The sequence below is a fragment of the Rhinatrema bivittatum genome, chromosome 2, assembly GCF_901001135.1.
Source record: "Rhinatrema bivittatum chromosome 2, aRhiBiv1.1, whole genome shotgun sequence".
NCBI classification, from domain to species: Eukaryota; Metazoa; Chordata; class Amphibia; order Gymnophiona; family Rhinatrematidae; genus Rhinatrema; species Rhinatrema bivittatum.
Genome location: NC_042616.1, coordinates 420,588,919 through 420,616,593, shown reverse-complemented (window position 1 = coordinate 420,616,593; position 27,675 = coordinate 420,588,919). Strand labels below are relative to the sequence as shown.

Genomic DNA, 27,675 nt, shown 5'->3' with positions numbered 1-27,675 from the left:
GGGGAGAGAGAGCGCGAGGCAGAGGGGAAGGGATAGGGTGAGGTAGAGACAGAAAGACCAAGGATCAGAGAAATAGAAAGACAGAAACAGAAACCCAGAAAAATAGAAGAGTGAGGGAGAGAAAAAGCGAGAGAAGGATGAGGATAGGGAGGTAAATTAATAAAATGAGAGGAACAGACGAGACTGAGAAATATTCAGTCTAGTTTTCCAGGCATATACTGTCTCATTGTCAATTTATCTCTTTCTTATCCTCCATGTCTATTTCTGAGTTCATCTCCTTACAGGTGGTGTTTCTTCTACGAATGTGGGATACCATCAGGAACATATATCAATACAAACTCCATGGGTTAGATCCCTCTCCTCTGGTCAGGGAAGGGACTATATGAGGAGCCATAGCAGCAAGAAAGTTAATCCCATTCTGCGGTCAGCACAGCCCTGAGATTTCAGTTTGGGGTCTGGTTTTTTTTCCCTATTCACAGAGGCCTCAGGCATTGCCCAGATATGTCAATCCTTCCTCCTTACCCATGAGCTCAAATCCACTGCGGCAATGCTGAAGGGGACAAGCTGAAGAGCTGCCCCAGAAGACTTCCCTGCTGCTGCTGCCTCCTCACCATCCGACCAGTCGGGAAGGCTTCCTTTGCCGCTATTGCGGCGTCAGCCAGCTCAAGGTGAGTGGAGCTCTTTCCCTCACCCCACCAGAGGGAGGAGACAAGCACCGGTGCGATGGACAGTGCCTCCTACCGCCTGCCCACATCAAAAAACAACTATTCAAATCCTCAACATCTTGAACATTCACTTCACTTCTCAAAGATACTACCTCCTGTAAAAACTCCCAAAAGCATTCTTCTCGATGACTCATCAACTGTTGACATCTTCTATTACAAATCCGACAATTTAAATTACAACCACCTTTTTTTGCCAGTAGTCACAACTTTTCTTACTTTTACAGTTCATTCCACCATCATGAACAACAAAAACAGAAATCTTAACAAAATATCAACCCTAAATTCCTCTCAGCAAACAATACACACCAATACCTCAAAACAGGCCCTCTGTTCACTCTCCTACTTCTAAATGCTCAATCCATCTAAAAAAAAAATCCCACTAATCACTGACACTATTAATGACCTACAACCATCTATATTCTGTATTACTGAAACATGGCTAAATGACAATGTGCTTTTAAACCAACTATCTCATCCAAACTACAATCTATTCCATGTACCCAGAAAAAAAGAAAAGGTGGTGGCTTACTTATAATCTGCAAAAAATATCTTAGAAGTAGCTATACTAAAATCTAAACAAATCAACATCGGCTTAGTATTCTTCTCCTTAAAGATTCTCCTTAAAGATTGCTCTCACATAACCAAATTCTTCACTAAGGAATTTCCTAATCCTGAAACTACAATTATCCTAGGGGACTTTAACCTTCATATAAATGAATCACCAAGATCCCCCCATGTGACATTTTCCTTGAAACAATGGAAGCCTTAGGATGGACCCAGCATGTCTCTGGTGCCACCCACAAAGCTGGAAATACGCTCGACCTAATTTTCGCAAATCCTAACAGTTATAATAAAAAACTAAGCATTCAACAATCCCGTGGTCTGACCATCATCTAATGAAAGCTGATATTCTATACCAAAAAGCAAATAGTTAATCTCTCTGAAATTACAGCCACCTACACATTTGGAAGGAAAATAAAAACCAATATGCTAACCAATGCTTTAGAATCCAAAATCAACGACTTAAAATTTTCCAACTGCACTGAAGCTTTCAACTCATGGGGTTCAATGCTTAAGGAAATTGCAGACAAATTTAGCCCAATACAAAAACTGAACAAACATGCATTATCAAAGAAAAACCAATGAACCCCTGGAATAATGAATCTTGGAAAGAATCAAAAAAACTCCTAAGAAAACTTGAAAAACAATGGTGAAAAAAATCCTTCAGAAGAATCTTAGAAAGATACAAAAATCATCCCTCTCAATGTCGAACCCTCACGAATAAATCTAAAAAAGATTACTATGCAAAACTAATTCTTGGAGTAATCTTCAACTCAAAACTTCTCTTTGATACAGTAAAAAAATGTGATTAAAGAACCTTCATTTAATCAAACAACCAACCATGCTTTTTCTAAATCTTCATGCAACAAATATGCATCTGCTTTATCTGAAAAAATACTGAAACTTAAACAACAATTCTCTATACTGCTACCTCTTCTTACAAATACGATGTTATTGATCCTAAAGATAAATGGTCAGACTTTGACCCTGTCTCAAAATTAGAAATAAGCAAAATCATTTCAAAACTTAAACCAGCTACTCATCCTCTCAACCTGATTCCAGCCTCCTCTCTAAAACAATTAACCAAACCTTAGCCCCTACAATCACAACAATGGTCAACCTCGCTCTCACTGAATGATATGTACCTCATAAGCTAAAACAAGCAGTAATTAAACCAATTAAAAAAAACAAATCTGGAAAAATCTGACAATTGGGATAACTACCGCCCAAACTCCAACTTAATCTTCCTTGCAAAAATCCTTGAAAAGGCAACTTTATCCTAACTTGAATATCATCTTGACGACAAAAAAAAATCCTATACCCAAACCGATTTGGCTTCAGGAAAACTTGCTCAACAGAAACCCTTCTTCAATCAATAATTGACCCTGTACTGCATGGCTTCGACTCCAATAAATCATACTGTCTAATACTGATTGACTTAACTGCCGCCTTTGACACAGTAGACCATAATCTTCTCTGCCTCCAACTAAGAAACATAGGGGGTCATTTTCCATTGCTTATCGTGTGAGATAAGCAGCTATGGCACGCGAAAAGTCCCTTTTCACGTACGATAGCTTGCCGGGAGCGGAGTCGGGGTGGCGAGGGGAGGAGTTGGGGTGGTGAGGAGGCGGATGCTGCGATGTCTTTGCTGGCGGAGATACGGTAAGCACTGTTATCGTCACCAGTAGCGAGCCTAATAGCACCACCTTTCATGGTGGCACTATTGGGTGCGAAAGCCGGCAGCGAAAACACCGCAGTGGTGTGATGGCTGTCAGCTTTCACAGGCCCACCCCCCCTTTGCCCCCCCGCCCCCCGTTTTCGCTGGATTCATCATTCTGAGTTAGAATGTTGAATCCAGGCCATAGGAATTGAAGGCAATGTCCTAAAATGGTTCTCCTCCTTCCTTACCGACCGAACCTTCCAAGTAAAACTTAATAATCGTCTATCTGACACTTTCCATTGTACTACTGGCGTTCTTCAAGGATCTGCGCTATCTGCAACTCTTTTTAATATCTACATGCTGCCTTTATGCAAATTGTTAACTGACCTTGGTTTATATTTCTTCCTATATGCTGATGATCTTCAATTATATATCCCTTTTACAAACTCATCTGAGAAAACAGATTCACTTATTTCTAAGTATATGGTCACCATTAAAGAGAATCTTGAACAATTGGAACTCTCACTGAACCCTAAAAAAACGAACTAATGTGGCTAAGCAAAAATCCACCTAAAGCTATTCCCTCCAACATTGATTTTGGAAACTACATTCTAACTCCAGCAACACAAGTTCGAGATCTTGGCTCCAAATCAATGAAAACTTAACTATGAAACCTCACATAAACAAACGGCTGGTTTCTTCAAACTACGAATACTAAGCTGCTTGAAACCCCTACTGACATTATCAGATTTGAGAACTGTTTTACAATCTCTTATATTCTCTAACCTGGACTACTGCAACTCCCTATTTCTAGAACTAACAGCCACTCACCTTAAACCTCTCCAACTTCTTCAAAATGCAGCAGCCAGACTCCTGACCAGTAAAAGAAAATGTGATCACATTACTCAGACTCTGTTTGCTCTACATTGGCTCCCTGTGCAATCTAGAATTATCTACAAAGTTCTAACAATAATTCACCATAACCTGAATCCTAACAATGAATAACATTTAATCCACGTATTCCTACACATTCTCTTAGATCTTATAACAAAGGTTTACTAGAAATCCCAACTATAAAAAACTACCACCTAAGACAAGAGAGAGAGCTATATCAATAGAAGGCCCTATGCTCTGGAACTCCTTACCAGAAACCCTTCAAACTACTTCTGGCACCAAGAAATTTAATCAAGACCTGAAATCTTAGCTTTTCAACAATGCCTTCTCGATAACTCTGTAACTAAAAGTTCATCCTTAATTCTAAGATTTGTTCATTGAATGTCTTCCTGTTTATATGCCTTCCTTTCCTCCTCCTTTGTATTTTACGTCTAACCTTATACACCGTTATGATCTAGTGATTCTTACTTGGCATAATGGTATATAAAAACCTCAAATAAATAAAGATGTCAGTCCCATGCATACTCACTCTGCCTTCTTGCTTTTGTGGTAGGAGCGCCTCCACGGGCTGCGCCAGGAGTGGCGTTTGGCTAAGGTCGTATCTGGCAGAAAGGCTGCCATGGAGCCCTCGATCTGGTCCGGCTGGCCGCACAACGCGTGCTCAGTGGAGCAGTAGTAGGAACATTCTCCATAGAAGCAGACATTGTTTGCTGTGGGGGAGGAGGAAGGAAAGGTCAGAGGGGGAAGTGATGAAGCAGCTGTGGCTCATAGGCACGAGGTCATAGGTCATGTGCAACTCTAGGGCCCGACAATTTGACCTTGAACCTTTATATCAGGACTTCCCAAACTTTTGGCCATAATAACCCCATTTTAGAACTTGAAAATTCATATCATCCCAAAAGATGACCAAAACAAATTATCAGGGGTGCGGTCCCCCTCTACCAATCATTCTTTCTCATTCTTCTCAGCCTCCACCTTCTCCAGAGGTACTTCTTTTTTAACCTTTTCCCGTCCAGCGGACCTCTTCTCTCAACTTCGGCTCCTCTCACCTCTCCTAGTCCATTCCCTGTTTCTCACCCTCTCAAGCCATTTTTGCATCCCCCCAGCTAATTCTCCCTCACCTCCAAGATCTTCTTATAACTCTCAACTGATTCTCTGTCATCCCCTTCCTCTCATCCCCTTCCCTTCTCATTTATTCCCATCCCCTCTATCACCTCCCAGCCTCGCCTCCTCCTCGCCAACCCTTCACCTACATCCCCCCCCCCCAGCTGATCGCCTCTCACCCTCCCCGACTCCTCTTACCTCTCTGTGTTGATCTTCTGTCATTCCCCACCCTCACCCCCCCCACCAAGCCCTCTCCACCTTATCCAACTCCTGCATCCCACCACTCCCTTCAAACAGCCCCTCTTCTAAAACTTCTCTGGCCTGGGTCAGCGGCAGCATTTTCCTTTGTGCCCAGGCCAAAGGTGGATGACAACCAGGAAGAAAGGGTAGGCTGAGGTCAGGGGCCCACATTTTTCTCTTGGGTAGGTTCAGTGGCAATCTCCAGTGACCCATTACAAATGCAGCCCTCCTCTCCTGTCAGGGCTGTCCCGAGCCTGACGGTGATCTGCAAGTGGCATTACTAATAAAGACAGCACAGAGCTCGTGGGTTAGTATAAGCTCAAGGGGCTCTGATCCCTTCATGTGCAGGGCCTGTGAGTGCATGGCTCTCTCAAAGTTCCCACGCCAACTTCCGCTGCTGGCACCTGCAGAATGCTGCTAATTAAGGCACTTCTGACCCCCAGCTGAAGGTTTTGTGACCCCATTTGGGGTCCTGACCCACAGTTTGGGAAGCCCTGTTTTACAATAAAATATTCTTTCCAAGCGTAGAAATAAAGGTGAACAAAACAAGTTGTGATCCCTTTCTGTTGGGCTAACTTAATACATTTGTGACTGGCTTTTGAGAGCTACATCCCTTCATCAGATAGTGCAGAACGGACCGAGGACGAGGTTGCCCGGATATACAAGAAAGCCGTAGGCAGGGTGCTAATGGAGGTCCTTGTTTTCAAGTTCTTGGGTGTTGTAAAGTGAAAGGATGGGGAGGGGAAGTAATGTGTTTAGAGAAGGATAAGAAACAAAAGTGCAGAATTTACAGCATAAGCCAGCCCGCGCATGTTATAAAATCATTGGCCATGCGCACATGCATGCCGAATTTTATTATCCACACACGCATGTGCAGGCAGCGTACACGGGGGGGTGAATTTTAGTAAACTACGTGTGGTGACTCAATCAGGCGTTCCCCAGTTCCCTCCCAGTCCACTCCAATTAAGGAGCGGACCGGGAGGGAACTTTCCTATCTCTAACCCTACACTTCCTACCTCTTCCCCTCTCCACCCTGACCACTAACCTAACCCTAACTAGCCCCATTTTTTTTTTTTTTATACTTACTGCTCCATTGGAGCAGGAGCAACTGCCGGCGTGCGCTTCCCCAGAACAGCAGCTAATGGCTACTGTCCTGGCCGGCCTCCATCCCGCCCCTCCCCACCCAGACCACACCCCTGGCCTGCCCCTTTTTCAGGGCCCGGCACTTGTGTGTTTAATCGGGTCTTAAACGCGTGGCCGGGCCCTTTTGAAAATGCGCGTGGCGTGCGCAGGTCCCGGTCACGCATGTAAGTCCCAATTTTTACGTGCATGGGCCTTTTGATCTATATCTGCCATTATTTACTATATTTGTGGACAATACATTGAAATCTTCAGCTTAGTGTGCAGCAGTAGTCAACAAAACAAATAGAATGTTAAGAATTATTAGGAAAGGAATAGAGAGAAAAACTAAAAATATCACAGCTCTTCTGCGAGCAAACCTTGAGTACTGCATTCAGTTTTGATCGCTCCATCTCACAAAAGATATAGCAGAACTAGAAAAGGTACAGAGAAGGGCAACCAAAATGATAAAGGGGATGGAATGGCCCCCTTATGAAGAAAGGTTAAAGAGGTTAGGGCTCTTCAGCCTGGAGAAGAGACGGCTGACAGGAGATATGATAGAGGTTTATAAAATCATGAGTGAGGTTGAATAGATAAATAGGGTATGGTTATTTATACTTGCAGATAATATAAGGACTAGGGGATACTCTATGAAACAGGTACCAGATAGAAGACAGTCTGGATAAATTATTTTTTCACTCAAGGCACAATTAAACTATGAAAATTGTTGCTGGAGGATGTGATCAAGCAAGGCTGGGGCTTCCATTAGGCAAACTAGGTGATTGTTTAGATGACCAAAATTTTGTGGACAGCAAAATCCTGCCAGCACAAGGCCCAGAGGGATGCTGTGCTAGGGCACAGCACTAAGGAACGAAGTGCTGTGCAGGATCCACTGCCACTGATAGGCGGGAACTCTGTGCTGGAGGAGAGGGGTGAACAACCGAGGGTTCGTTCAGGTCAATAAATACTCTTGCACCAACCCTGTGATCAAGGCATCTGGTACAGCTGAATAAAAAAAAGAGTTTGGACAAGTTTCTGGAAGAAAGGTCCATGAACAATTATTAGCCAGGTAGACTTGGAGAAAGCCACTGCTTATCCCTGGGAGTGCAGCAACAAGCAATGGATTTTCTGGGTACTTCCTAGAGAACCAGATGAGCTCATTGGACCCCCAAGCTTGACCCAGCACAGCACCTCTTATGTTCTGATGAGAGGAACTATGAAAGGGACTGGGAGAGAAGCTTGGTGATGAAGGAAGGGTTTGGAAGTGGATATGAGACAGAGGACATGAGCTGTGAGGGGAAAGGGATTGATAGAAGGGGACACAGGAGGGGGTAAAAGGACTGGGAGAGGTGAGCAGTTGAGAGAAGGGGACACAGATGGGGAGAGGAAAAGAAGGGCTGGGAGAGAGGAGGTGAACAATAGAGGGGGTGAACAATAGAGAGGAAGACTTGGTATGGGAAAAGAAATGGGAGAGGGAACACAGGTGGGAAGAGGAGAAAAGGAGATGAGTGGGGTGAGGAACATGAGCTGCCATGGGAAAAGGGAGCTTGACACTGAGGTGCAGGGCTGGGAAAGGGAGAGATGAGCGGAGAAGGCTGGGGGGAGGGGAGGCCTGATAGGAAAGCAAGCTGAAAGAAGGGCTGTAAGAGGAAGGGCATCATGGTGGAGGGAAGAGGCGTGAAGGACTGAGGAGAGGTGGAGAAGGATGGGGCGAGACTGGAAGGAGGTGAGAGAATGTAGCGAGCTGCAGAGAGGCAGACTGCCGATGAGGTATAGAGAGGGCCAGATTTAAGATGTTGACTCCAATAGGCAGGAATGCAACGGTGGGGGTGTGAGACTGGGGAGGTGGGGGGCGCAAAGTGACATGTTGGCAGCCTCTTGAAGCAGCGCCAGCTCACAGTCCTAAGGCAAGCAGAAGCAGGCTCCCCTCTGGCCTGGATATTTGGCGCCTTCGGATTCTGGTGCCCTAGGCGGTTGGCCTATGTAGCCCATGGCTAAATCCAGGCCTGGACATAACACCTGCATGAAAGAGGACAGACATGCTACAGAAATGAGAGGAAGGCGGGAAAATAAGTTAGTTTTTGGGTACTTGCCAGGTTCTTATGGCCTGGATTGGCTTGATGGACCCTTGGTCTGACCCAGTATGGCTTATTCTTATGTTCTTATAAATGTTTTAAAAGAGAAAGAATGAGGAGGTAGAAGAAAGTAAGAGAAGGATAAGAGCAAGCTGAGAGAGGAGAGAAATCAAACCACAAGCACAAAAATGTTTATTTGTTGAAAAAAGTTTTTATTTTATGTTTGGTGAAGATTCCTACGCTAGCCAGCTGGGCCGTGGCAAGGGCAGAGAGACTGTGGTGGGGACGAGCCAAGGAGGAGTGGGGAGAAGAGAGACAGGTGGGACTCTCAGTGCCTTCCTGGCTCTTCCTCAAGCCACGCATGTCATCCCCATGTCCACCTCCACCCCCCAACTCCACCTCAGATATTTAAAAACAAGTTGGCCGACCATGCCCAAGACCTAACACAGTTTGTTTTTTATTTTTAGGGTGTGTGTGTGTGTGTAAGGGGGGATTTATTTGAGCTCAGCACCCCATATCATTTGGAAAATGTGGCTCCTATGATTCAGGCAGCATCATCCATAGTTCATTCAGCAATGACCTTGATGAAAGGAGCAGAGCTCTCCCAAGCCTAAGTCCAATATAAATTTAACCAGGCGAGACCTGGTTAAGTTTAACCAGGTCTCGCCTGGTTAAATTTTACTTCTATGGACCCAAGCAGACTTTCACCACAGCCACACTACTTTCCACGCAAAATATTTTCTTTTATGGAGAAATGGCTCCATCTTAAGACTCCTTTGCAGACTGCAACTCTGTTTGCTATGGATAGAATTTTCTCTTGGCATTTTCATTTGCAGGGCCAATAAATAGGGCTCAAAGATGCCTAATCCTAGTGCCTTCTATTATGTAAGAAATGCAATAATCTCAGAAACGCGCATATCTGAGCCTGATGCTGGAGTGTCCATACATTACTTCTCTGTGACTTCCAGTTCATCCCTCCTCAGTTTACGCCCAGAAATCACCCCCACCTTTTTTTTTTTTTTTTAATTATTTTAAAGTTCACTTCCTGCACAAAGAAAACAGAGCAGAAAGTTCGGGCTGTGTTTTTATAGCTGCTTTCTAGTAATGCTGGCTTATTGATGGCATCAGCTACTCTGCCAGCTTTTCATACTCAGGTTATTCCTGATTGAAAGCTGCCGGAAGCACACTTACCGGCCCCATGCACTCGCCCCTACAGACGGCATGCTCCTTTACCTGGGGAGATGTAGAATGTCTTTGCCAGTTTCTTATCTGTAGTGATGTCTCGGATTTCCTTGGTCATGTTGACCAGTCGGCCAGCCACGGGCGGGATCCTCCGGAAATCCAAGATCCTTCCAGTGGGAAGCAAAGAGAGTGAGACAGAAAGTCCAATGAATAGCAATTAAGGATATTGATAGGCCCTCTCTGTACCATTTCGCTCCCCTCTGGCAGTGACAGGAGCACTCCCATGGAGTGTTTTGCTGTAGCCAAGCCTAGGGAGAAGGACCAGGACTGAATGCACTCAGAAGGTGAACTCTGTTCTCATCCCTACAGAAGCAGCACAAGCTCAGTTGATGCAAGCATGACTTGAGACGTAATAGGGTAAGACAGGAAGGTAAAGGAAGACAGATCTCCTGTTGGCTGCACTTAGAGTGAGTTGCACTTTTGCACAGTCCTTTGGAACCTGAATTCCTGCTGCAAGCTGAATTCCTTAAGTCCCTCCTCCTGTTTGATAAATGTCATTGAATCTTCTCCCAGCTGCAAGTAATAGGCAATTTTGTAGACTAGTGATCTGCAGCAAAATAATTAGTGTAACTGGAAAAATTTCATGCAGCTTATCAACCATTTTCAACAGAATTACCGTGCACTAAGGCAGAAGTCCTGCGCCTCCAAGTTAATATAAGGCAGCAGTACCTGAAGGGACGGTGCAGACATACTCAGAGCTGGAGGGACGGTGCAGACATACTCAGAGCTGGAGGGACGGGGCAGACATACTCAGAGCTGGAGGGACGGGGCAGACATACTCAGAGCTGGAGGGACAGTGCAGACATACTCAGAGCTGGAGGGACGGGGCAGACATACTCAGAGCTGGAGGGACAGTGCAGACATACTCAGAGCTGGAGGGACAGGGCAGACATACTCAGAGCTGGAGGGACGGGGCAGACATACTCAGAGCTGGAGGGACAGGGCAGACATACTCAGAGCTGGAGGGACAGTGCAGACATACTCAGAGCTGGAGGGACGGGGCAGACATACTCAGAGCTGGAGGGACAGTGCAGACATACTCAGAGCTGGAGGGACGGGGCAGACATACTCAGAGCTGGAGGGACAGTGCAGACATACTCAGAGCTGGAGGGACAGGGCAGACATACTCAGAGCTGGAGGGACAGTGCAGACATACTCAGAGCTGGAGGGACGGGGCAGACATACTCAGAGCTGGAGGGACAGTGCAGACATACTCAGAGCTGGAGGGACGGGGCAGACATACTCAGAGCTGGAGGGACAGGGCAGACATACTCAGAGCTGGAGGGACAGTGCAGACATACTCAGAGCTGGAGGGACGGGGCAGACATACTCAGAGCTGGAGGGACAGTGCAGACATACTCAGAGCTGGAGGGACGGGGCAGACATACTCAGAGCTGGAGGGACGGGGCAGAATGCCCAGGGCCAAAAGTACTTTGGAGAATGGCTAGAGGTGGAGGCACTGCAGAGAATGGCAAGGGATGGGGGCGCTGCGGGGAACGGCTGGGGATGGAGCTGCTACCAGGAATCACCTGTCCAGGTGGAAAGCTGCAATTTCAGCATTGTGACGTTCAAAGTCTGAGAAGTAAAAGAAGTCAGCTGGAGTCTCCTGGTAACGCGACTGCCTGGGATGAGCAGGGAAATAAGGAAGAAGGTAAAAGAAAAAAAAGTTAGAATACCGTCCAGGACCCCAGGTCACGCTGCCCTGCGCTGTCTCTCTCAGCTCCCGATGTGGGTGCTTTTCTCTCACATTCCTCAGTATCCCCTCTTTTCCTTTCTCTGTTTCCCTCCCTCTGTTTCCCACACCTTCACTCGCTTTGCCTGCGAGCACCATCCAACCATGTCCCACCTTTGCTGATCCTTCAGTAAGAAAAGGCTGAAAAAGAAATCCCTGAACACCTGAACCGATTGCGTTTGCAAAGAAGGAAACGATGGCTGTAAGCTCTCCCTTACGGAGCCAGACCTGGCGAAACCTTTCCGACACTGAAAATCGACGCACGTAGGGCCAGATGTGCTAAAGGATGTTTGCAGGTTTGTGCTGGGCTCGGAGGACGCGCTCCCTACCAGGCAGGCAGGTGGCGCTGTGGGCAGGAGGAAGGTCACCGGTTTGGGTTCCTCGTGTTACTCACTTCATGGGTTTGAAGAGCGCTTGCCCGAAGTTCTGGAGACTCATAACCAGCTTCAGCTGCGTCCCTCCCGGTTTCTGAACTGCAAAAGAAGGAAAGGGAGTTAGAAGAACTGGGGGGAGGGGAAGGATGAAAAGAACGAGGAAGGGAGAGGGCGGAGGGATCTGGAAGGCGAGCATGAGACACAAGTTTTCTATTACCTGCAAGCGCTGGTTACTTTGCCCAGAGCAGTCCTGGAAAGAAAGCACTGTGAGCCCCTTCTATTGGATTATCATAATACATGCGGACGATATTCAATTCATCCTGTCATATAAATACATCCTGGAGTAACACACTATCGTTAGTAAACTTATACCCAAAAACAATAAATACATGGCTCTCTCACAATCGACTTATAATATTTTGGGCTTTTTTGTAGCATTTAGTATATCTATCAATTATCCCCAATTCGGCTCGTGCCCCTCCCTCTGAATTCATGTTTGAAAATATCACAATCCCTATCTCTAGACAGGTTTGCAACTTAGGTGTCATCTGAGACTCCAGTTTATCATGACTGCCAACATTTCATCAGTAGTAAAAAGCTTTTTCTGTGAAATACACTTGTTAAAAAGGCTAAAGCCCCTCTTATATCTAATAGATTTTCACTCTATTTTACAAGCCTTAATACTGACCGGTCTAGAATATTGTAGCTCATTCTATTTAGGCCTCCCTGATCAAACTTTACATCCCCTTCAATTAGTCCAAAATACTGCAACTCATCTTCTTACCAATACAAATCATAGAGAACATATTACTCCTGTCTTACGACAGCTACCCTGGTTACCAATACGCCAACGCATTCATTGCAAGATATTATTTACTGTTCACAATTTAACATACAATACATCGACTGTATGGTTATGTTGCTCCCTACATTTATACCGGCCCTCTCGCTATTTACGATCAATCAATAAAAACCGTCTGCAGGTTCCAAATATCAAAACAGCTAGGCTAGACCTAACCAAAAAGCGAGCCTTCTCCTTGGCAGGACCCATATTGTGGAACTCTATACCGAATTCAATTCGGCAGCTCACAAACACAAGGGAATGCAAAAAAAACTATTAAAACCTATTTGTGTTCATTAGTATTTACTAATCATCAGGCATAAAGGCTATTAGTCTTGTTTTCTTTACTTTATTTTGTACCACTGTTTATTTTAAGCTTATTTTAATGTCTACTTATTGTCATTTTAATTAGAGATTCCTTTGATTGTTAATTTTGATTATGTACGTAACACTTGTAAACCACTTAGACCTACCAAAAACCTGCATGGGTGGTACAGAAAAGCTTTCAAATAAAATAAATACATAAATCATAGACGTTCCACCCAGCTATCATTTCTTCTTCCTCCTCTGGCCTGATACTATATAATCCATCACTTATTCAGTTCAGAAGAGACCTGGCTTTATTTTGGCTATTTATTTCTCTTACATTCCACAAAATCTGCTTTTATGTTCAATGCAGATCACAGTGAGATATATTCATAAAATCTGAAAACAAATAATACAGTCAGCACAGAGAAACATGACGGCATAAAAAGACCATACAGGCTATCTAGTCTGTCCATCCACACCAACTAATCAGCTTTGTGATCCCTACCCCTTCTCCAGAGATCCTCTGTGTTTATCCCATGCTTTCTTGAATTCAGATACTGTCCTAGCTCCAGGAGGCTGTTCAAAGTATCCGCCAACCTCTCTGCAAAGAAATACTTCCACTATACAAACAACATACATAGTCTGTCAAGGTGACTATACAGTGGAGCTCTAGTAATTCCCATTTGTAAATGCAGATTCTCTTTATGCAATTTATTTACGGTAAGTCACTTTTAAGATTTTTTTTACTCTCTTTTGATCTCTGGATGAATTGCTCTCTGTCCTCATTGACTATACATTCTTTCAGGAAACCCAATTAAGAAATTGCTGGAAAAAGAAAATTATAAATTTCTTCATTTTTCTCCCGAGAGAGGGAGGCAAAATGTATGAGAGAGAAGGAGAGCAAAAGACACGTACCCGATGCTATGATTTTCTGTGTAGAGAGCTCCTCCAGTAGCCGGGGGATCAGGGGGTCCTGCCGTGGGTACAGCTCATATCGGTTAATACCAATGTGGAATTTAAGCCACGTGGGGTATGTGTCATAAGCAGTGTTTCCCGTGGGAAGGATGAACGCCTCACCTGCTTGGACCCTGCAGCAAGAAAATATAGTTATGCCCATCCCCGCAGGACAAGGGGCATGGCACGTCTTTACTTGCAGCGTTTCTAGAAACTAGTAGCTCTGGTGGGAGATTCAGAAGCACCAACAATTCCCTGCTCCATAAGAAGATAAGAACATGCCATACTGGGTCAGACCAAGGGTCCATCAAGCCCAGCATTCTGTTTCCAACAGTGGCCAATCCAGGCCATAAGAACCTGGCAAGTACCCAAAAACTAAGTCTATCCCATGTTACCATTGCTAGTATCAGCAGTGGCTATTTTCTAAGTCAACTTAATTAATAGCAGGTAATGGACTTCTCCTCCAAGAACTTATCCAATCCTTTTTTAAACACAGCTATACAGCTGTTTTATTAGATCATGAGACCCCCATAGGTCCAATGACATGTGGTGAGATTCACAGTACAGGATTGAATAAATGCACCAGATATTAGTGCTCACCCCTTCTAGTCCTCCAACTGATTAACTCTCATCCCTCTCAGCTCCCATCTACCCTACTCTTGTCAGAACTAATCTTCTCCCCAGCTTCTTTCCTCTTCCTTAACCCCTGTTATTATGGTAACAAGAGAACAGAAGGATGAACCTTTCTGCCACGGGTCTCTGGGGTCAAAGTTGGCTGTGGGGGTCAGAGAGAGGAGAGGACTCAGATGTTCATTCAGCACCCTCATGGTGTCAGAACATCACGGTCCTCAGCTAGTCTCTCTGCCCTTGATTCTCTCTGCCATTGCTCCCCTGCACTTCTGGTCTCTCTCTTCTATTGCTCTCCTGAGGAGCTTTCTCCACCCCTTTTCCTGTGCCACTGGGCTCTTTCCGCCAGTACCCCTTACTCTCCTGCTAGTAATCTCTTTTTCCCAAGGCTCTTCCACTGATCCCGCTGTTTCTTGCCTGCAGCTAGAGGCGGCTCTGTGGTGGTAGTGGCAGCCAGAGGAAGCAGGCCCAAAGCAGTGGCAACAGCAAGTGGAAGCCACGTGGTGGGATCAGAGGGATGGGGTGAACATGTGCTTCACCTCCCTGCAGCTAGTCCTCATGCCCCTCTCCCTCCCAATATACACACAACTTGTGCTCCTCTGTCTCCCCAGCTAACTCCAGGGCTGGGAAGAGATAGGGGAAGGCAAACACAGACCTGGGCCCTATAGCAGTCACTATGGCTGCTCAATGTGTTGACTACTGTGCGACTGAGAGTCTTCTGGGGATTCACTGAATCCCTTGTAGGTCCTGACTGCATTCCACTCCATGGTTCTCTGCTTTGGAGGCCTTGAGAGCTCACGCACAACAGCAGCTATGTATAATTTCTTTAGGTTGGTCCAAGAAAAGATATCACATCCTCCAAAAGTATTTTACCTTTCCCGGGGCCTCTACAATCATGGCAAACATCTTAAAATCTAGCTAACAGATTAGAAAACTGTTTTATTTTGTGCTAACTTTTCAGTTTCTGTTGGGATTTTTTAGTGCTTGGAAATCTTAAAATGTGTACCGTTTTGCTGGTTTTTTTTTGTAATCCTCAGCTCCTGCTAAACAAAATAATAACCAGGGCTCTTGTTAACAGGGTGATACAAATCACCAACGCCCACCTGTGAGTGAGTGGCAGACTCTTGAAATCTGGCAAACTCTTTTTACCAAAGTAATCAAGTCAGAGTGGATAAAGAAACTTCACATAGGTTTTGGAATTGAAAACAGGCCAGTCTTATCTCCCGATTAAGACCAGAGGGATGCAAGGTCTGAAACTTTGAAAATCCATCGTTGTTCCTTTTGCAATAAAACCTGATCCCTATTGCCGCGGCGAGGGTGCGAGGGAACCTAATCAATAGCACAGAACCGGAGACCTGTGGAGGATGCCTAGCATGTGATCTCTCCTTAACATTACCCACATTCAGACACCCCTCTCTGAATATATCCTGTGATTTGTGATTAATATCTGACTGCAATTCTTCTTTTTTTTTTTTTTAATTTAGATTCTTTTTTATACCGATGTTTAGCATAATGCCTTCACTCCGGTTTACAGTTAAACAACATCATACATAAAACATGTTCATACCGCACATATCTACAAGTAAATAGTAATTAACATCTCGGCAAAGGCAGAGTAGAACAGATTTAAAGAGAACAATTTGCAAATCGGTCTAGATGGTATTTAACAGGAGAAATTGGTTAATAAGGCAATAAATTTAGAATTATTGAAGTGGTGTGTTAGAGAATTTTATTCAAAGGTGAATTGGTTAATTAGAAAGAAAGGTGTTTGTTATTATGTGCCCTTGCAATTTATTGTATGTGGAGAAAACTATACAACCCTTGAAATTCCTGATCTATGAACACTTTAGCAGCATTCGCAGTCAGGTTGAGAATGCACCCCTTACAAAACACTGGCACGATTCTCGCCATTTGACAACAGGTCTCTGGTTCTGTGCTATTGATTAGGTTCCCTCGCACCCTCGCCGCGGCAATAGGGATCGGGTTTTTATTGCAAAAGGAACAACGATGGATTTTCAAGTTACAGACTTGCATCTCTCTGGTCTTAATCGGGAGATAGACTGGTCTGTTTTCATGTAACCTGATATCTTGTTTCTGATTGGTTTTTCATGATCACATGATTCTTTCATGCTGTTTTTGAGTGCTTTAAACTGGTTCTGACAAACGCTGTCTTGCATATATCACTGTGGAGTACGCTGCTTGAATTTTTCTCAGATATGTGTTTACTTTTTTTTAAATCATAACAAGGTGCTAAGTTGTATTTCTCTGACTAACTTCACTTTTAATGTTAAATTTATTTATGTAATGTTTGTCCTGATACGCTTTACCATGACCCTGACTTTTACATTTTATGCTATTTGACAGCTCTAGTCCCTCCCGAAGAAGCCATAAGGCGAAACATGGCTATGTCGGGGGACCATTACGTCTGAAAGTTGTACAGGACACAGAGATAATAAGAATTTGTATTATTGAATTTTGAATAAACACACACTTTAATAGAACGGATTCTTCAATCTGGGAGAAGAGCATCTGAATTTATGCCAACTGAATTGGATTTTCTAGTTCATCCTCACATTCTTCCCTTGATGAAAACTCTTTTTACCTGCACAGTGAAAACAAGGGACAGGGGAAGTGTGGTTCTGAAGGACAAAGTCTGCTTACTTGATGAAGGTGGCATGGTAAATATTTACGTTTCCTCCACTGAGACATATCAAGAAGATGAACAGCTGAAGTTCAACAGAGAAAAAAAAAGAAGTGCAGCAGTAAATGATTTATATCCAGTGGCTCTCGGCAGGTGTGTCGGGACATACAGTGTGGTGTTGCGAGGTCCTGGGAGGGGTGTCATAGGGCCAACAGGCTGGAGTCTGCTCTCTCCTCATCAGACTTCTCCTTTCTTGGGCCTGACAGGAGGCTCCTCTCGCTTCCTTCTCCTCTTTCTGGCCTAGTGGGAGGCTGTTTCCTCCTCCACTCAGATCAGAGCGAGACATTTCCAACTCCCGCTCTTCCGGGCCCAGTGGGGCACCAACTCTTATCTTCCCCTGCTGGGCCTGAAAGTGAATACTGCTGGTGCTCTCTTCACCCTGTGGGGAGTGGGAGAAAGGAGGTTGGGGATGCTGGGCAGGGACAATTGGAAGAGAGAAGGCGTGTGGGGGCTGCTGAGCAGAAAGGGGTGGGAAAGAGGGGATGGGGTTAGCTGGGCGGAAGGAGGAGGAAGGGACAGAGAAGTAGGGAAGAGAGGGAGCACAGGGAAGAGGATGCGGTGGGGGAGGGGTCAGGCATTCTGGGCAGGGATGTGAGGGAATGATTGAAAGGGAATAATTGGGAGAAGTGAGGGATGACGGAGGCATGGAGGGGGAATGATGGGGTGCAACAACCATAATATGTCCGTTTTGGGAATGTGCATTTCTTCCATTTTTCCACTTTGCTTAGTTTAGGAGGATATGTATTTCTATTTCTAATTCTCCAGTTTTGCACTGCAGGCAGAGTGACGTCTTGGGGTTTCCATTCCCGATTTTTTCTCTGCGTTTGTAATTTGTGGTTTTTTTATTCTGTATTTGGTGAAGGTCGGTTGTGTGTGTATGTGACCGAGGTGAGGTATTTTACTAGCACGTAGGAATGTGTATCAGTCTTATTTGTTGTGTTTTCTCAATAGGACATGCATTGGTGGTGCACTGCTGCTTTTTCATAGGTAAGGCTATTGCTGTTTTAGTCTTTGGAGTTACTGCTGCTTTGGTATGGAAGGTTTGCTACACATGTGCAGAGTGGTATTTTTTTTTTCAGGTTGTGTATTTTACAATGCACTTGGTAGTAGAGGGAGTTTGTGTTGCTGTTACTGAGACAACACCAGAATCAGAATATCTTTTTTGTATAATGAGTTGTATGGGGAAATATCCTAGTTCTGCTCTGCCCCCATCGTCGGTCAGGGGGTTGCTGTGGATGTAGAGAGTATGTTTACATGACAGTCAAGTGTTCAGTGTGTCACACATGTGAGTGTCATCCATCAGGTGTGTCCCAACAGAAAAAAGGTTGAGAACCACTGCCTTAGACAAGTTAAGAATTCATCACGTATTACTGTAGCAGAAGTTGAGATGTCTCAGATTAGGTAAAATTACCTCTCACAGCAAGGTGCTTTCTGAGCGTCTTTCTTGATGGGGTTGGTCTGTGTTTTCACTACCATGGCCTAGCTATAGGTTCTGATGTCCTGGATCAGATTCATAGGGTTCTTTTCATGGTGCCAGATAGCCATATACTTAGGTATTACCTATTCTTAAGCGATGCAACTAGTTTTTGTTCCCAACTGTTTGTATCCTCCAGGCTTTAGCCAGCCACTGTTCAACTGGTCGGACCAGTTGGTATTTTATAATTTTTTTGTCAGTGCAATTCTGACTGTCTGCTATAAATGTAGGTTCTTTTTTTGTGAATGTGTGGGCCTAAGCCTGCATTCCATTCTCTGCATCCCACTAGGAATGTTCTTAGATCCAGTGTCAGTTCATTTATGTTTTTTACTTATCCAGCCTCTACTTGATGACCAGAATGGTCTTATGATTGGACATTTTTACCACATGCGAAAGGAAAGCTCCATTGTCTCTCCAGCAGTATGCTGAATTGCACTTGTGTATGTAGCGTCCCCCCTCAGGTTCTACAATGTAACTGGCTCCAAGGGAGTGAGAATCTGGCACACAAGAAACAGACTGGGCACTATTACAAATTAGAGTCCCAATGGTTTGCAGGTTCATGACTAACTGGTGATAACCAATGCCTCTGTGCCCATTCCCCTCCAACCTGCAATATCCTGTTCTATCCCTGGACCACCCCATGTAATTGCCCAGGCCCAGCCGGAGTCAGACCAAAGCACATCAAATAGAAGAATGGACTTTTACTTAACGATATAGTTAGGCAAAGCAGGGGCAATGCATAACTTAACATACAAGCAGGCTGATGCAATACAGAGCGCTCAGCCGAGTGCACTGGTTAACCCATGGCTGGACGTGCGTTTTGGGCGCGTGTCCACAATCCCTTATGCTACAAGGGGATTAGTGTGTCCAAAACGCACGTCCAACCCCCGCAAAGCTAATAGCACTCATCACATGCAAATGCATATTGATGAGGCTATTAGCTATTCTCTCCCGATTAAAAAAAAATGTGTGCCTGACGCGCACATTTTTTTACCCTCAGAAATTAGTGCCTGCCCAGAGCAGTTAATTTTTGAGCAGCCCAAAAAAGTATACAGAAAAGCAGAAAAAACTGCTTTTCTGTACTTCCTCCAACTTAATATCATGGCGATATTAAGTCAGAAGAGCAAGAAGGACAACCTTTAAAAAAAAAAAAAAAAGTGCCGTGGTAGGAAAAGGGATGCTCAATTAACGAGCATCCATTTTCCTAACCTGTAGCTGTGCACAGGGCAGGAAAAGCTGTGCACAGGTTAGGAAAAGGGATGCTCGTAAAATTGAGCATCTGTCTTCCTAACCGGCTGACAGTTGCCCTCTCCTTTTACCATGGCAGCCGATTTAAATATTAAATCAGGCGCCCCAGAGAGGTCGATCAGAGCGCATTGAGAGATCAGGCGCTCAATCATGAGCACCCGTTTTCCCTGCGCCAATATTGCATGGGCCTGAAGATAAGTATTGTAGGATAATGTAACTGGAATTAGCCTTTGGATACCAGTAACAAAATAAGTAAGAAATAACTAAAGGGAGAAAGAGGATGTGGGTCATCCCTAATAACAAAACCAGTGAATGACAATAACAGTGTGCAACCAACAGTCTTTCATATTGAGGAGGTGTTACGATCCCGGGCTGTGCCCCGGGTCCTCCCCTTACCTCCAGGCCGGCCCGGGCCGCTGCGGTCCCGATTCGGCCTGTCCAGGCCTCAGCCGCGGCTCTCCCTCCTCGAGGGAGATGCCGGCGTTCCTTCGCGGATGGCCCCGCCCCCTAGGCGCATGGGCGTGCAGGGGCTGTGAATTTAAAAGGGGCCAGCGCAGGAAACCACAGGACTGCCTCCTGATGACGTCAGACGCTCCAGCTCTACTTAAGTCCTGCAGCTAGGCTCCTTCCTTGCCTTGCAACGAGGTTCACACAGTTCCTCTGTGTCTCTGGTTGCTGCGTAGGACTCCGGTTCGTCTCTGCTGACTCTTGACTCCTGGCTTCTGACCCGGCTTCAGCCCCTGACCTCGTCTTCGGTTTCCGCTCCTGGTTTTGATTCGTCCTCTGACTTCTGGCTTTCGACCCGGCTCCGTCCCACGACTCCATCTTCAGCTTTTGTCCCTGGCTTTGGTTTGGATCTCTGACTTCTGGCTTCTGACCCGGCTTCGCTCTTGGACTTCAACTTTGTTTTCTTCCACCACCTCAGGTAATCGGTACTTGCTGGCCCAGAGGATTCTCCTGTCCCAGCGGCTTGGGCTCTCACAGGCTCCTCCTGGGGAAGCCGCGGGCTTCCGAGGGTGAAGACTCTTCAGCTACCTGGGCCCAGCCGTCCTTCATCCATCTCTTCGGCCACAGTCCGGATCCTTGGTCACATAGGACTCCACCTAAGTCCAAGAGGTCCGGGTCCCTACAGGCTCCTCCTGGGGGGACCTCGGACTTCCAGTGGTGAAGCCTCTTCCGTGCTGCCTCCCGGCTGTGACACTTGCTGTGGGTTCCCATAGCATACCACCTACTGTCTCAGCCGGCACAAGGGTCCAGAACCGTAACAGGAGGGCCGTCCATCTCTGAACCTGATACCAATTCAAACTGCACCCTTTAATGCACAGAAGTTTTTGTTAATAGTGGCTTATTTTCCTATTAAGTATCTCTTTTGTTTCTTCTCTCCCCTTTGTGGTCTGCTATGCAACTTTCTGTTTATTTTTTATCTTTTGTATTAAATATTATTACAGTTAAAATGGCTGGAAGTGGGCTCTCCCATAGAGAGTTACTGTGTTTGGCATCACAGTCCATTAAACGGAAACCTCCATCCTATCTGCGAAATTACCTTAAGATTTGGCAACCCTTCTTGAAGTCATTATCAGAAGAGATCTGTTCCACCATTGAAAGACTATGTTTTTTAGCTTGACCTCTGTTTCTCTTAAGAGCTGCTTATTATTCTCTCTTATTTCTTTCGTTGGTTGAAGTGGCATGTATTGCCTTCTATCATGGCTATAAGACTCTAGAGTAATGTCTAGTAGCAGTCAATATGGAGTTGTATTTTGTATATTTTTCCTTTCATTTGTGGGATTGGAGGGGTTCAGAGAGAGAAGGGTGGGATATATTGGGGAAGAAATGGGACAATTGATAATACTGGTACTTTTTATTCTTTTTCTTTGTGTACCGTTGCAAGTACATCATATATCCTAAGTACCATTTCTCTTGTTGAAAACTGAATAAACAGTTTATCCAAAAAACAATATATATATTATTACAGATTGATGCTATATTTCTGTAACTCAAGGTTTGTTCTTGGATAATCTTTAAAAATTTTTATAAAGAAATAAATTAAAAAAGTTTTTGTTATAATTCAGACAAATCCTGGAGATATTTGGGTGGGAAAATATATCCAGCCTCTCCTAGAACTGAATGGTTAATTATGTGATCTTGCTGGTATATGTCCAGAAACTGCTGGGATCACTTACTTTCAGTCCTTCCCTGCGGCACTTTTATCACTGATTTCAGTCTTACTGAGCCCGGTCAAACCTGTGTCTCACTGCAGCAAGTTATCAGACCTGGAGGGGCCAACAGCAGTAGAAATTCGAGTCGCTAAACTCCAATAGTGCTGGTAGCAATTTCTCCCCTCTCTCTCATTACCACCAACCCAGTTTATTTATTTATTTATATTTATTTCACAGCATTTATATTCTGACATTCCAGTAGATCATGGTGGATTCCATTAGTGACATTCATAAAAACGAACACAATAAAATACAATAAAACTAAATATAACTAAATAACATAAATACAAATACAAAAAACAATACAAAAAACCATATTCATAAGAATACATAAACAATAAAAAGCAACTTCTGCAAAATCAAAACTGCCAACATACTACCACATTCACTATAAAAGTATTAGCCTGATTTTTTAAGAACTCTCAGCCAAATTCATTTTTTTTTTTTTATATATAGAGTTTTATTGTCAATCACAGCAACAATACAGTGGAAAACAAACTAGAAACTCAAAACATGTGTCAGAACCTGAAGTGGTCCATAACTGTAGTTGTCCAAACCAAATGTAACAGAAAGCATGATTGAACAAATGTTTTACAGTGTATAAATCCATCCCATCCCCAATACCCACCCCCCCACACACAGCAACGGACATATATATGTTGGGAAGAGAACGAGCAGTGACAGAATAGGATGAGTAATATAATATAATATAAGATAATAACATAACATAATAACATAACATAATGGGGAAATCAGAAATTCCTCAGCGATACCATGGGTAGACAAACCAGAGTGATTAAACCAAGGGCTATAGACGAGGGCACAATGGGCCTATAAACCAAGAAACCCCATCGGAATCCGGGAACATTCAAGTGCAAGACAGAGTCAGGGAAGGAGAAGCCTGAGAGCCAAGCCATGTGGCATACTGTACCCATATTTTGTCAAAGGCGCCCAAGCGATCCCTAAGTACCGCTGTAAGTCTGCTGAGTTGATAATGGGTGTATAACCTATGTTGGATCCTAGCTATGCCCGGCATATGAGGGCCCTTCCAAGACAATGCTATTTCAGAGCGAGCCGCAATAAAAACATGTGTCAAAAACCTTTGTGTGTGCTTATTGTGTTCAGGCACTGGGAGACCCAAGAGCACATGCCAGGGCTCAGCTATAATTGGAGCGGAAAGAATTACAGACAGCCAACGGAACACCTCTTGCCAGACTAGAACAACCCGAGGACATTCCCACCAGAGATGATAATAGGTACCCAGATTCCCACACCCCCTCCAACAAAGATTAGACAGGGAGGGTCGGAATTTATGGAGTTGCACAGGAGTATAATGCCACCGGTAGATCATTTTGACACTATTTTCCTGTAATCCCACCGAAACAGAGCATTTATGAGCTAGGGAATGGATAGCGTCCCAATCATGGTCGTCCAAATGACACTGAAAATCCTGTTCCCACAGCACACAGTGGCGGGGAGGAGTCCTCAGCACTCCATTAATGATGCCATATATCTTAGATATGAGACCGCGCACGAGTAGTGGGTTCGTGCAGTAGGTCTCAAAAAGTGTGCCCGTTAATTTCAGAATACCCCCACGCAACCCCCGTTTAATAAAGTGATACAATTTGGCATAATGCAGAAAATCCACCCCACGAAGAGAGTACTTTTGGCAGAGCTGATCGAGAGTCATCAGTGACCCCTGCTGTTGTATATGCACCAGTCTAACAATGCCCATAGATACCCAGCTTTTCATGGTTTTAGAGGCGTCGAAGGTGGGGTATACAGTGTTAGTGCACAAGTATGTCAGTCGAGTATACAATTCAGTGCCCACTAGCTGTGGTTTCCAAGTGCGCCACACCCGAAGTGTCGTGCGTAGCGCAAAGGGAAAATAAACGATGAGATCCCATGTCGCTTTTGGCTGCCAGGGCATCGCAGAGATGGGAAAACCTCCTATAAGGGCCTGCTCCAAATGCACCCATTGCGGTATGTCACTGGTACGATGTAAAGCCACCAGAGCACGGAGTTGCGCAGCAGCGTAATACCACAGTAAGTTCGGTAGGTTCACCCCTCCCTGAGCTTTCGGTCTATATAACGTGGTCCTCGCCACCCTAGGGGGACGCCTGCGCCATATGTAGCTGCATAAAATTTGTTGCCATTGCTTGAGCACACGGTTAGATAAATAAATGGGAATGGTCGTGAAAAAATATAAAAAACGGGGGAGAACATTCATCTTGATGATAGCAAGACGGCCCAACCAGGAGTGCATTTGATTCTGCCATTTGTGTAAGTCTTTTTGTATGGCTTTTACAAGAGGATCATAATTCAAGGCAAATAACTGGCTAGTGGTCGATCCTAATCGGACTCCCAAGTATTTCAGCGCGGGCGAGGCCCACTTAAAGGGAAATAGCTGCTCTATCAGCCGCACCGCTGGCGGCAATAGCGTTAGGTTGAGAAGCTCAGACTTATCATAATTCACTTTCATACCAGAAACCGACGTAAACCTGCCCAACTCCGTCATGACACCCCTGAGGGAAGCCTCTGGGTCAGTAAGTGTGAACATCACATCGTCCGCAAATAGAGAGATTTTAAAGTGACAATCACCCTTACTCACCCCTACAATGTCCTTAGATCCCCTAACGGTAGTGGTAAAGGGTTCGAGAAATAAAGCAAACAAGAGGGGAGACAAAGGACACCCCTGTCTAGTTCCCCGTTGTATCGGAAAGGGTTCACCATAGCTCCCATTAGCCTTAACTCGAGCGAGAGGGTGATCATACAACTTCGCCAGCCAGGACATAAAGGATGGGCCAAACGCCATACGCTGCAAGGTTTTAAATAAAAAAGGCCAGTGAACTAAATCGAAGGCCTTTTCGGCATCTAAAGAAAGGAGGACCGCTGGCACTCGTTCACTGTGCACCAAATCTATAATGTTCACGATCCTCCGGACATTGTCCGCCGCTAATCTACCGGGGACAAACCCCACTTGGTCGTTGTGAACTAAACCAGGCAAGACCCCATTAAGTCGAACTGCGAGGACCCTGGCCAGTAATTTGAGATCTATGTTGATGAGTGAGATAGGCCTGTAAGAACTACATTTTGTAGGATCTCTACCCGGCTTTGGTAGCACTGTGATACCCGCAGTATTAGAATCACTACCAAGGGTAGCACCATGCAGCAAAGCATTGAAAGAGTCCGTCAAGGGGCCCGCCAGAATATGCGCGAACTTGCGATAATAAATGCCCGTAAAGCCGTCGAGTCCCGGCGCCTTGCCCGGTTTCAGATGCTTGATGGCACTAAGGACCTCACTCTGTTCAATTGGTATGTCTAAAAACTCCCTCTGGGGGTCTGTGAGGACAGGCAATAGGACTGAGCTGAGATATGTATCAATATCAGCGTCAGTCACCGCAGGATTAGAGGCATACAACTGGGAATAAAAGGTGGTGAAAGCCTGCCGAATGCCCGCCGAGGTTGTAATGGGGGTCCCCGATCCAGGATGTATTTTTTCAATGGCCACCTGGGCCCTAGCAGCTCGCAGCCTATGCGCAAGATAACGGCCCGCCTTATTGCCCCCCTCAAAAAATTGTTGTTTGAGAAGGAGTAACTGGTGGGTAATGGCTGCATCCTCCAGAGACCGGAGCTGGCTCTTAATGTGTAGGATGCGGCGGTAAACTGTTTGTGAGGAGGTGATGATATGCTGCTGCGTCAAAGCTTCCAGGTCAGCCATTAAGGTAAGCCTATGGCGTTCCCTAGTTTTATTACAGTAGGCTGCCTGGGAAAGAAAATGCCCCCGCATAACCACCTTGGAACACTCCCATAATGTCAAGGGATTAATATCCTCCGATCGGTTTTCCTGGAAATAATGTGTCATATGTGATTCAAGTTTAGCAGAAAATGCCTGGTCTTTAAGGAGACTGTCATTGAGCCTCCAAGGCCGATACCCTGAGTCAGAGTCTTGAAGGGCAAGCTCGACCCATATGGGAGCGTGGTCAGACCACGTGATAGGGTCGATCCCAGTTTGTAGAACTCGGTTTTGGGCTTGCGTAGAAACAAACAGATAGTCAATTCGTGTATAGGTACCGTGGGGGTTGGAGTAAAACGTATAAGATCTGGAATGCGGGTAGCGACGTCGCCAGACGTCAAGAATGCACCACTTGTCCAAGAAGCGAAGCCACCTGGTCCGAAATCTAGTGGCCGGTCCCACTCCAGTGCTATTGTCCAGTTTAGGGCATAAGGTGGCATTAAAATCCCCGCCAAAAATGAGGTCCCCTTCCAAGTGTTGTTGCAAGAGACTATCAATCTTGCTCAAAAATGCCACCTGGTCGGTATTTGGGAAATAAGCATTAAGGAGAGAGAGGATGCGTTTACCCACCCTAATTTTTAAAAAAATAAATCTACCCTGAGGGTCTATAACCTTAAACAGTTCTTCATGCACACAGGCCACAGAGAGTAATATCCCCACTCCCACATATTTACGATCTTTGGAACTTGCCGCCCAGAAGCGAGAAGGGAAGTGGGGAAAGGTCAGCAACCTTTCATGGTGTTTTCGCACATGGGTCTCTTGAATAAAGGCTATGCCCACCTTTTGACGCTGAAGCTCCCTAGCAAGTAACGAGCGTTTTCGAGGGGTGTTTAGCCCTTTCACATTAAGGGATAAAATTTTAGTAGCCATCACTCAGGTAAATATATAGAAGCAAATAAATAAATAGATAAATAAATAAGGAATAAGAAGGAGATTTCCCCAATCCGAAGATCATGCCTAAGGAGAATGTGAACTTCCCCTACCCGTGCGTTCCCCACCCATAAAGTGAAAAAGAAAATAAATGCCTCTGTGTGTCGCCCCACAACTCCACCGTATCCCACCATTCTTCCCTGGGATACACTGATAATAGGAGCCTCAAGCACCCGACACACCACAACCACCAGCCCCCGTGACCCCCCTCTCCCCCCCCAACCCACATCCTAATCTAAATGGTTAAACAGAAGCCTAAACACCAAACCCGCATGAATGCTAAAACTGTAGAAGTGTAAGCAAAACCAGGAACCAACGCTACACCTCAGATGAGGCGGTAAGAAAACAGTCAAACAAGCAACCAAACCAAGTCCGCGTTGCAGCTTGTGTGTAATCACAGGCGCTAATCAGCAGCTCCAAAGCAGCTCCATCAGAAGCAAAGAAACACCGGTCCAAAGGGTAAATCACCCTGGGTCCTTCTGCGGGGAGCGACGGGCATCGGATTGCCTCCTCAGTCTCTTGCCGCCCTTATCCGCCCGTTGCCATCTGGGTGCCATATCCATTTTTCCCATGCCCGACGCCATTTTGGGAACCTGGAATGTGGCAGGGAGTTGCGCTCTATGGAAGGCCTCCGCAGCCTCCGCCAAAGTTTTAATCTTAAAGGTCACTCCTTCAGCTTGAAACATGAGCCCAAAAGGGAAAGTCCATCGATATTTTATATCCTTCGCCCGCAATACAGTAGTGACTTCCCTTAAAGTATACCGCTTCTGCAGGGTGATGGGTGCCAAATCTTGATAGATGGAGATGCGCTGGTTGTTCCACTGGATTTCCTTCTGGGATCGTGACGCCGCAT

The 27,675-nt window shown here is 45.2% G+C and overlaps 1 protein-coding gene across 2 annotated transcripts in view; it reads right to left on the bottom strand.

Moving 5' to 3' along the window:
• Positions 1 to 27,675, bottom strand: part of LOC115084851 (extracellular serine/threonine protein kinase FAM20C-like) — a 107,941-nt gene that overhangs the window by 65,930 nt on the left and 14,336 nt on the right. For both annotated transcript variants that reach the window (XM_029590195.1, XM_029590196.1), the window contains exons 2-6: positions 13,792 to 13,964; positions 11,747 to 11,825; positions 11,150 to 11,242; positions 9,612 to 9,727; positions 4,370 to 4,550 (exon numbers count right to left, since the gene is read on the bottom strand). In XM_029590195.1, the coding sequence (XP_029446055.1) occupies positions 4,370 to 4,550; positions 9,612 to 9,727; positions 11,150 to 11,242; positions 11,747 to 11,825; positions 13,792 to 13,964 (642 nt within the window). The remainder of the gene's footprint in view (positions 1 to 4,369; positions 4,551 to 9,611; positions 9,728 to 11,149; positions 11,243 to 11,746; positions 11,826 to 13,791; positions 13,965 to 27,675) is intronic.